At 43.0% G+C, this 11,659-nt stretch overlaps 1 protein-coding gene across 1 annotated transcript; it reads right to left on the bottom strand.

Moving 5' to 3' along the window:
- Window positions 1-136: 136 nt before the first annotated feature.
- On the bottom strand, window positions 137-11,387 carry LOC121730481 (WD repeat and HMG-box DNA-binding protein 1). The gene is made up of 16 exons (XM_042119531.1): window positions 11,146-11,387; window positions 10,836-11,079; window positions 10,333-10,579; window positions 10,029-10,144; window positions 9,232-9,400; window positions 8,981-9,103; window positions 8,610-8,814; window positions 8,201-8,383; window positions 7,548-7,707; window positions 6,984-7,110; window positions 6,484-6,692; window positions 6,111-6,209; window positions 1,719-1,841; window positions 1,114-1,401; window positions 576-713; window positions 137-401 (listed from the first exon to the last, which is right to left on the bottom strand). The coding sequence occupies exons 1-16, from the start codon at window positions 11,220-11,222 to the stop codon at window positions 150-152; spliced, it is 2,760 nt and encodes a 919-aa protein (XP_041975465.1). The 5' UTR covers window positions 11,223-11,387; the 3' UTR covers window positions 137-149.
- Between the last annotated feature and the right edge of the window lie 272 nt (window positions 11,388-11,659).

Genomic DNA, 11,659 nt, shown 5'->3' with positions numbered 1-11,659 from the left:
TACTTAATGTAATGGAAAAGTGATTAAGTAACTTAAATCTTAATCACTTTTCCATTACATTTTATTTCTTTCTAGTTCCATCATCGTTCCGTAACTTAAATTAATCCTTTTCAGTCCAACTTTTTTCCACTACACATAATAGCTAACCTCTAGCTTTTTGAGAATGCAAACGCACTTAGCTTAGATTGTTTGGGAGCGCTAGTGACCGGGGTGTCAGATATGTCCTCTTCCAGTTTCCGTTTCTGTGAGTTCTCGGTGTTACTTGCCTGTATACTCTTGAAGGTCCTCACGCTCTGTCTGGTCAGCTCAGACGGCGTGAGTCCCGGGTTCTGCTGTTCCAATACACTTTTGTTTCTTGTGAACCAATCCATGAACGTCTCCCCGGCGTTTGGTTTTAATGGCTGCAAAGTTTAAAAAATTATAATTTTATCAAACCAAAGAATCTTTGCCATTAGCTCTGGGCCATTGGAAAATAACACTGCGTTAAATTGATTTTGAATACTCAAAATTTGTATTTTACTAAAAGTAATTTACATACATTGTGAATGTAATTTCCTTGAACATTGTATACTTACATCATCGTTTTCTGTGGTATTTTCGGAGTGCACCTCTACTAAAGTTCTTTCTGTCAAACTCAGTGGGCTAGCGGTTGTCTTGGCTGCTGCTTGTTTCTTGAATGGGTTTCTAATGCCTCCGGGTGACGCCTTTATTGGCTGAAATATGTTTAAGCATTATTTTACGTCATAATATAATATTATAGTGTAAAAACATTGTTATATAATTTGTATATCAAACGAACTTTTAGAATTAATAAATTAAAATACCACAATTAGGCTGTGTTTCCACCAGAGATGTGTTGCGAGGAATGTGTTTTTGAGAACCAATAGAGCTTCATTGACGTGAGCTTGCCATTACATCGCTCAGCGCGGCGATGCTATTGGATCTTAAAAACACATCTCTGGTGGAAACGCAGTCTTAATAGTGAAGCCCCCGTTACGTTGCCGAACGAAATATAGCATTAAAAACTAAAAAGTAAAACGTCAAAACGTCGACTCTGCAGAAACGCACCTCAACGAAACAAATAGTCGCGCTCTAAATGTAAGTAATACTCACAACAGGCTTAATAGGATCCGCTTCCTTCTTCTTACTCTTCTGGGGTATGATGAGACTTGTATTATGATCCTGTGTGGTGTCCAAACCGTTCTCATGCTCGTCAGGCATTTCCGGTTCCGGTAGATCCGGCTGATCCCGCCAGACGTCCGCCAGACTCGTTAACTTGTCCGCTAAGTGCATGCGTCCGGAGCGCGACGCGTATTTCGCGGCGAGCGGCAACAAACGCTCATCTCGGAGTAGTTCCATCAGTTCCAATGCTCGCTGTTCTATCTCACTGCGACAGGCTAGCTGCAAATTAAACATTAAGTATTGATTTTGTTAACATGAATATTTCGGTTGTGAAAAGCATAACATTACTTATAAAGGGGCAGCAGTTTCCACAGTGGTGGGTTATCCATACAAGGTCCATCTGACTGACTTTTTCAACGTTTTAGACAAGAACAACTTAGATGTGTTGTAGGTTATCCTATCCGTTGGTATACTTTTAATAGCAATCTGGGTTCAGGATTGTGTCCACTTTACTTGAAAACGTAGACTAGTTATCTAGGTAAGACGACGTCATATCACCAACAACTTTTTCTCTCTCTCTCTCTCTCAGAACTTACAGCAAAGAGTTTGAGCGCGGTTTCCCTGGCGGTTTTGACATCGACTTCAGCGGCAGTGTGCGCCCAGCGGACAAGCTGTTCTTCATATTGAGACTTCTCCGAGTCCAGCTCGCAGAGTGGAATCTGAAATAATAAAAAACTATAAACCACCTGATTACATTAAACAATCGTTACCGAAGCCAATGACACCACATTCTAAAATTATTAAAGTAACAAATGAATATATACACCCCCATACTTGACAGACAAGAACAAATCCTTGTATAGTTTATTTGTTGTGTATATTGTAGTAAGAAGAGGTTAACCTAAAAGCTGTTTGTGTAATCTAGTTTCCACTATGGCCAACACCGCAGTAGTCTATATATTTAATGTAAGCGAATCTGAATGAATAATAATATTGTTACGGTACGGCATCAGGAGCGCAAGTACATACTCGAACCTTCTAGAAAGGTCCAATGTTTGTTTACGTGTTTACCGTTTATTTGTTAGGTGTTTTAATTTAGACCTTATGACTGAGTCCATAAGGTCTAAATTAAATTCAACTTACTGCACTTATCGCAAAGACGGCAGTTTTATTGTGGTACATGCCCGAGCCTCCTAGAAATTTCCCACGGTTGTTTACTTGTTTACGTGAATCGGGAAATTTCTGGAATTCGTCTCGCCATATAAAAAGAGCCGCAGGCAGGCCCGGCAAGTTCAGTTCGGTTCGAGCGATCATCAAGGCGATTTCGGAGTGAACACAAGTGATCAATAGTGAGTGAACCAGTGAAACCTACGACTTGGCTACGGCCTAGGACAGTGATAGTGCTTAGTGATTGGACCTAGTGCTAAGTGTTGTGACCTAGTGTTTAGTGCAGTGTTAATAAAGTCTTCAAGAGAGTCACCAGGTCTTTCTCTCCAAATCCTCGAACCCTAGCACGTAACAACTGGTGTCAGAAGTGCGATTTGGAGATGCCATTGACTCCGAGAGAGGACTTCAAGGGGAGTGTCAGGACAAGGGCGCAGCGAGCTGCTGCCATTGACTCCGAGAGAGGAGTTGCGGAGGCCACACCCACTGGGGACCAAGCTCCACCCACTGAGGGACAGGCCCCACCCATTGGCCCCGCCCACATGGCTCCGCCCACTGGCCACGCCCACCAGGCTCCGCCCACTTTGGCTGAAGACACGCCCACTGGCCACGCCCCTCAGGCTCCGCCCACTTTGGGCATGGCCACGCCCACTGGCTCCGCCCACCAGGCCACGCCCACTAGCTCCGCCCACCGAGCTCCGTCTGCTCAACCCCTGCCTACTGGCTCCAGCCACCATGCATCGCCCGTAGCTTCTGCGGCCCTACAAGTGGCTCCCCAATTACAAAGCCTAATTGAGTTAATTCAGGCTCTGCAAGAATCACAAGACCGCAAGTTCGGCGCTTTACAAGAGTCACAAGACCGCAAGCTCGGCGCTTTACAAGAGTCACAAGAACGCAAGCTCGGTGCTGAAATCAGAGCGATTCGAGAATCACAAGAGCAACAAAAAGACCTCCAAGAAAAAGCACTTGGAGCTATAAAGGATGTCAGTGACACGGTGGTTAAGCTTCGAAAAGATGTCGACGTAATGGACGAACGAGTTACGGGGTTAGGAGTGGATATGGAAAATGTGAAAACTGGCCTCACAGAACTACAGAAGTGGAAAGTGCGCGTGGAAACCACAGGAATCGTGACGTCTAGTGGAACTTCCGTAGTGGTACAAAGACCAAGAGTTAAAGTGCCACCATACGACGGTACTACTTCTTGGAACGCTTATCGTCAGCAATTCCAGACGGTTGCTTCTGCCAACGGATGGAATGATGAACAATGCCTGACCGCTCTCACAGTTGCGCTCAGAGGGCAAGCTTTGTCGGTCCTAGAAGCGTATACAGGAAATGGGTTTAAAGACCTGATGGAGGCACTTGAATCCAGATACGGGGAGCGACACCTGGAGCACGTGTTCCGTGCCCAACTGCGTGACAGAGTCCAACGCCCAGGAGAAGGACTACAACAATGGGCGTTGGAAATAGAAAAACTGGTCAAGAAGGCACACCCAGGAGCCGATTCCAAGATGATCGACACGAACATTGTGCAAGCATTTGTCGACGGAATCAGGGACCCGGAGGTCAGAGCTGCAGTGAGGCTACGTCACCACACCTCGCTTAAGGAAGCATTGGCGCATGCTTTGGAGGTCGAGGCTGTTCGGCGTGACATACGGCAGACCTATAAGATCCGCGAGGTCTCTGAAGAAGTCAAGGAGGTTAAGGCTCCTATAAAGAAAGGTTTTGGAGCCGTGTGCTACAAGTGCGGCGAGAGGGGCCATCTTCAGCTCAACTGCCCACAGAAGGAGATTAAGGCTCCTACGAAGAGAAGTTCTGGAGCCATGTGCTACAAGTGCGGTGAGAGGGGCCATCTTCAGCTCAACTGCCCGCAGGAGACCCAGATGGCAAGAATGAAAAGGCTCGAGGAACAAATGGAGGAGCTGAAGAAGCAAGGGGCCTTGTCCCCTGCCCGAAATCGAATAAAAGCCAGGACTAAGGGGCGAGTACTGGCTGAAGCAGAGGAAGCCCCGATAACTGTTATCTCCCAAGCATGCAGTGGGAATAGTCTTGTGATTCATGGGACTATTAACGGGATGGATTGCAAAATGACTAGATACAGGAGCTTCTAGAACGATAGTGAACACAAATCTGGTAAAAGCCGCAAGAAGACACAAGAGGAGAATTAACTGTCGGCTCCTTACTGCCTCCGGTCAGCCAATACCCATCCTGGGAGAAATGTCAGTTACGATTAATGTAGGGGGATCCTCATACCCTCATGACGTTATCGTGGCTGAGATTATGGATGATTGCATCTTGGGTTTGGATTTCATGAAGAAGCACTACTTGCGCTGCAGTGAAGGGACCACAGACAAGGAGCCGTGGGAGCCTGCGCTTGTACAACGTTGGCGCACCGTGGGAACGAATCGCAGTTGACATAGCTGGGCCATTTCCTGTAACGGAATCAGGAAACAAGTATTTTATGGTTGTCATGGATTACTTCACCAAATGGCCCGAAGTGTTCGCCATACCAAACCAGGAAGCTACAACAGTTGCTTCTAAGCTAGTCGAAGAAGTAATATCTCGCTTTGGTGTGCCTCTAGAAATCCATTCCGATCAGGGCAGGAATTTCGAATCGCAGGTCTTCCAGGAAGTGTGCAGAATTTTGGGAATGCATAAAACGAGGACCACCGCGTACCATCCACAGTCTGATGGAATGGTTGAGAGATTTAACCAGACCCTTGAGAGGCATTTGGCGAAATTGGTAGATGACAAACAAAAGGACTGGGACAAGTATATACCACTCTTCCTTCTGTCGTACCGTACCGCCGAGCATGAGAGCATAAAAGCTACCCCGGCGTATGTCAATTACGGTAGAGAACTACGAGTACCAGTAGACCTTTTGACAGGAGGATCACCGGAAGAACCAAAGACCGTACCAGATTATGTCTGTAATTTAAGGGAAAAGATGCGCTATATACACGCCATGGTTCGGGAAAATGGGTTACAGTCAAGTGAGAACATGAAGACCAGATACGACCGGAAATCGAATACAAGCGGCTTCGAAGAAGGGTCACTGGTGTGGCTGCATAACCCAACTCGCCGAAAAGGCAAATCTCCAAAGTTGCAGACCAAGTGGGACGGCCCATACAAAGTGGTTACCCGATTGAATGATGTGACTTACAGGATTCAAAAGCAACCAAGAGGGACATTCAAAGTGGTACACATAGACCGTCTGGCGCGTTACCATGGCAGTAACAATGATGCTCGGGACGAGCATCTCTAAGAGGGGAGTAGTGTTACGGTACGGCATCAGGTGCGCAAGTACATACTCGAACCTTCTAGAAAGGTCCAATGTTTGTTTACGTGTTTACCGTTTATTTGTTAGGTGTTTTAATTTAGACCTTATGACTGAGTCCATAAGGTCTAAATTAAATTCAACTTACTGCACTTATCGCAAAGACGGCAGTTTTATTGTGGTACATGCCCGAGCCTCCTAGAAATTTCCCACGGTTGTTTACTTGTTTACGTGAATCGGGAAATTTCTGGAATTCGTCTCGCCATATAAAAAGAGCCGCAGGCAGGCCCGGCAAGTTCAGTTCGGTTCGAGCGATCATCAAGGCGATTTCGGAGTGAACACAAGTGATCAATAGTGAGTGAACCAGTGAAACCTACGACTTGGCTACGGCCTAGGACAGTGATAGTGCTTAGTGATTGGACCTAGTGCTAAGTGTTGTGACCTAGTGTTTAGTGCAGTGTTAATAAAGTCTTCAAGAGAGTCACCAGGTCTTTCTCTCCAAATCCTCGAACCCTAGCACGTAACAATATGTTCAGTTTTAAAAACTCACTTGTATAGGCAGCTCCGTTACTATTGGTTTAGGCACTGTGAGAGGGAATGACGTTCCCCTACACAATATTGCGCGAACTTTTTGAGTGACCTCGCTGATCTAAAACACAAAATATTATGTTGATTATAAAGCAAAGCCTTATTTTATTTATCTTTGTTTACCTTTTTCGGTAGGATCCTCGCATTGTAAATTATAAATAGGTCAATAACACTATCGCAATCAGCCAGTATTCTAGTACAGACAGCCACGAGTTGGTGGCGGCATCGTATAACCGCAGTACGCTCGTACTGTCACACGCACACGCCCACATTTCTAGTTTATATCGCCAATGAAATTATCAATAAAGGGGGATTAAATTAATTATAATTATTACCGAGACGATGGCCCACGAGTCAGCGGCGCCGCGGGAATGTGCGGCAGCATCTAGGACGGGCAGCCACAAGTTGGCGGCGGCGTCAAACAGTCGCAGCATGCCCGTACTATCGTACGCACACGCCGAGCCCGCGTCCGTCAAGCCCGCCCACGTCAGCCGCGACCTGCTAGTTAGCGGCACACCTACCGTGCGACTGCGGATTTGGCGACCTGTAAAATCAGTTTGTTAGTTATTTATTTACTTCCTTACTATCATTTATAAGGAATAATAAAATATTACGAGTTGAATTTTACTCATGTCTCTTATATTTAAAAGTCTTGATGTGGTCAAAACTTTGTATTGAGTCCCAGTAATTTCTTTATGGTGATTGAGTAGGATAATTTAAAAACTAGTACTTACCTCAAACTACGTTAAAGAAATAAGTATTCAAGTTTCGCCCAACATTTAACTATCAATAAGTACTTCAATTATATTAAGTACAGTATAATAATTATACTCACTATTGAGTGTAACGATATCCATGGCTAGATTCTGATCAGTCTCTCCGGGGTCGGCGCGGTGGTACACAGCCATCACAGTGCTGTCACGTGCCGCAAGTGTCACTATGGGACCGAGGAGGGATATAACCTGGAATTACATGGTGTCTGATAAATAATGAAGATATAGGCCAAGAGACACGCCATGTTTTTCACTTACGAATATATTGCTATCCCGTTTCCACATGCTTCTAATGTCATTTCCTTGTGTGCGAGTGAGAAGTGGCAAATGTTGTACAGGTGAGAGCCGGTATTTTGTGATGCTCATAATTTTAAAACTGTAGTTGACATACATTGAAAATTTAGAATGTTTGCTGCATAGACCATGATGTCAAGACCGGATTTAGGCTACATTAAAATGCGTCCGCGTGACCGAGCTATTGGCGGCGACACCAAGAGATCAATAGTAATCTGTAATCGTATGTAAATAGCGGTGCGACCACGCCGCTATTTAAATAAATCGTTACATACAATTGCTTGTGATCTCGTGGCATAGCAGCCGGACGCATCAACCTTATTCTAGTTTACCTGTCGCTGCGTCCCGAGCGGCGTGTACAGACGCAGAAGGCGCGCGCTGGTGGCGGCGGCGACGACGGCGCCCGCGCACACGCACACCACCTCCTCCGTGTCCGGCATAGACACGCTCCACTCGCGGCTGCTGCCAGCTAGCGATATGCATACTAGCTTGCTGGAAATAATAAGCAAATTTCTGCGTGAAAAAGTCTGTGATCTTCTTTTAAAAAATTCGCCGCGATCGCTTTGAAAGTGTGCGTGTGCGCCTATCTGTATGCTGATACACAACTATTAATGACTGTTTATATACTTGCAATGCCTGGGACAAGTTGATGTGAGTATTAGATAATAAAGTGAGAAATGCATATACTTTAGAATGTAGATAAAATAAAAACAACATTTTTAGGTATTTAGTATTTACGTCAAACGAAAAGCAACATGTTTAAGCTTTATTTAGGCGCTAACGGCACTTGTGGACGACACGCGTCGACGGCAGTCGACTGCCGTCGACAAGTGCCGTTGGCCTGTAAGGCTTCTAAGACAGACATTTTATTACATGTGTAATGCAACTTCTTTTCACTCAGACACAAAAACTTCCCAGAACTTATGTTGTCGTTGTTGACTTGTGAAATAAGGCAAGAGTACATAATATAACGATTTCTAGTTACCTAGGCGTTTCACAGGCCAAGACCAATACAGTCGAGGACAGGCTGGCCATAGTGTGGTTCAAGTAGTTGTTAAGATGTATCGCATGGTGTAGGCTCGTGTCGTGAAACTCAACATCGATGGTCGACTCCCCATTCTCTCCCGTGTGACAACGAACTATACCGACGTCGTTCCAACACATGTATCTGAAAACATTTTAAAATTCTTAAAAAAAAAACATAACTATGATTACAATATAAATCTAGAAATGCTGCTTGTTTCTTAGTCTATCCTCTCCACATTTAAACCGCTGACGTAATTTTGATAAAACTGCTATGAAGATACTACACCCATCGTCTCTCCAACGATATTGCTTTCTCGTTCTCTCCAATAGGTGTGTCGCTTGTGTGGGAATGTGACAGAGCTATTTACCGGTGCTCCAAGTGCATAGGTGTCGCGCCGGTCTGGAAGGGCGGCTGCGGGGGGCAGGTGCGGCGCGCGGGGGGAGGCTCACTGGCGCGGGACTCCACACGCTCAGACTCCACTACACCCATCGTCTCGTTCCTTATCTTCTCCAAAGATATTGCGTGTTCGTCCTCACTCTCATAGTTTTCAATCAGATTGTCCAAGTCATTGTCTATACAAAATATACGAGATTTGTATTAAAACAAAAAATTTAAGTAATCAACTTGTTTATATAGTAGGCGTTTTGAGACATTTAAATTCTCAACATCATAGCAGCCAAAGCTAAACTTAGATATAAAATACAAATACATAATATATTTAGGTTAATTTATACAAACCATCATCTTCTCTTTCTATTACTTCAATATCATTTGTATCTGCATCTTCACTACTTTTGCCATAGCAATTTGTCAGCATTCCTAATTGCCCCACAAGGTCACAGTACACAAGGACTCCATTGCCTGAAAAATTTAAAAACAAATTAATATCATCATTCATTTATAGACAAAAAAACTGTAAGACTGCAACCTAAAGCTCAATACATTGTTTGAAGTGTAAAAAGATATTGTTGATTAAAAGTCTCCATTACCTTTTGGATTCCATGCCATTGCTGTAACATTATGGGATGTTGGATGCTCAATGATGCCCAAACAGTTCCCAGACTCCACCTCCCATATCGCTATCTGACCAGCCACGGTACTACCAGCCAGGTACTGGCCGCAGGGTGAAAACATACACTGTGATATCGCACACTTAATCTGGAAATTAAATAAAATTAAACTATACACACCATAAGAACTATTATAGATGGCAGCACTTGTCCAGTAAATTATACAATATAAAATCCAAAATTTGTAATTTTGTATTGGTGACACCAGTTTGCAGCACCTTTTTTGTATAAGCTGTCTATAGGCCAGCCATGGTCATCATAGAAACCATAGAGAAAATTAATAATACACGGGGCAATAGAAATGGTTTCTTTCTATGGAAGAATAGATAAAAGTAACAGTTAGACAAGACAAAGTGACAGTTAGACAAAGGAAATCCGCCATTTTGTTAAATCTGTCAGTATGTCAGCATAAAATCTGCCAGTATGTTGATTCTTTCGCATGTCTACTGCAGTCACGTAGCTACCTGGCGGCAGATATGGCTATCTGCCATATCAATTATATGGGGCCCTTGGGCCAAGGGGGTCCCTATTTTATACATACTTTGGTGAGAAATCTTTACCCTTTTTGCTCCCAAACAATTTTTTAAACAGGTCCCAATCAAGGCATGCTATGCTTCTGAGAGGCCATACTGCTACTTGCACATGATTACGCATACAATATAGACTACAATCCCTTAGGCTTTGCTGAAGTTAGGTAAAACACTGATAAAACCTACATTACTGTGTGTAAATGACATTCTTTGGCCCCAGCTCTCACAGTCAAGCAAGATTATTTCTCTGTTATTTGGATAGGCTAAATAGCGACCCTCTGATGGTTCAAAGTCCATACGACCTGAAAAATTAAATAACAAAACTTTATTAAAAAAATCCTACAATATAGACCTCAAAACCAGTCACACATTTCATACAAAAGTTGATATTTACCATTATTTACTATAAATATCTTGTGGCAATAGATTTTGTTTAACATGGAAATAACAGATTGCAATCTTACTGCACAAATTAATTTCTATTACTTACACAGGACTTTAGCTGCAAAGAATGTGTTTATCTTGGGAACACAGGGGATTTCCTTTACAATTTTCTGTGTATCAATGTCCCAAACTCTCAAAAGCCCATCCCCACAAGCTGTGCAAGCAAACTTCATTTGAGGGCAGAGAGCAATGCTGAGTACAGGTCCTTTATGTTCCGACATCACAAATAATGGTGCACCTCCCTCCAAACTACACAGCTTAGCTTCCATGTTCTCAGAGGTACATCCCAAAGCCTATAATGATGAATTAATTAAGTATGTAAATATTTTTTTCTTATATTTATTTTAACAAAGACTTAGAACAACAGTTAAAAATGTTAACGGAGCCTATCTACATGTAAAATGTACATATTTAAAAATGAAAATTGTCTCCAAAGCATACTTAGGCCTTAAATTAGCCATTTTGACAATGTGTCCTTTGCAAGAGCTACTTCTACAAAATTGATCCTAACCGCCCAATAGTAATTTTCAAGTATTTTTAACTACTTACTTCTGATTTAGCGTTGGATCTTATTTGTGTCACTGGGGCTGTAAATCTAGTGATAATTCCATCTTTATCAAACGCAGGATATGTATAAGCCTGCACAGCATGGTTGTCAGTAGCCACAAACAACCGGTTGTCTTTAAAACACACAGCGACCGCACTCTCACCGACACAGTGAGAGTTTGGATCATCATCTTCAATGTCCAACCAAATTCGAACGTCGCCGTCATGACCACACGTTATGATGTGTCTGCAAAACAAGTAAATGAGAACAACTAGCATAAAATAAATATAAAAATAAACAAGTTTAACTTACTTTCCATCCTCAGAGTAACAAACGTCTGTATGACCCTCAGCATGAGCATAACGTAGAGGTTTACTATCAATCTTCATTTTTATTAAAAGTTGCAAGTTTACAGAGATAAATATTTCGTGTGTATTAGTCCATGTACAAGGGGCGTTCAAAGTTCTATAATTTGGGTGCCAGTTATAAATTTTTATTAAGATGTTAGCTACTTTAAAAATAAATATTCCACGTTTTTTGTTTTATTTTGTAAAATAACTTTGAAAATCTTGAAAACAGCTGACAGCTGAAGAAAATTTTTTACTTTTTAGTTTATTTTCGCGCCAAATCAGAGTTCAGACTTCAGAGTGACATTGACATTTGTTTTTTTTTTCAATAAGTCGATACAGTAAAGGGGGTGACAGACATGCGAGTAAGTACACGGACTTATGGCTCGACGACCTTACTCGCCTGTGTGTGTGTCACCTAAAGTGCGCGTACGGTACTTAAAGATTGCAGCGTAAGTTCGCCGTCTTGGAATTTTACT

This window comes from Aricia agestis, chromosome 9 (assembly GCF_905147365.1).
Source record: "Aricia agestis chromosome 9, ilAriAges1.1, whole genome shotgun sequence".
Classification (NCBI taxonomy): Eukaryota; Metazoa; Arthropoda; class Insecta; order Lepidoptera; family Lycaenidae; genus Aricia; species Aricia agestis.
This window is presented reverse-complemented; position numbering and strand designations above follow the sequence as displayed.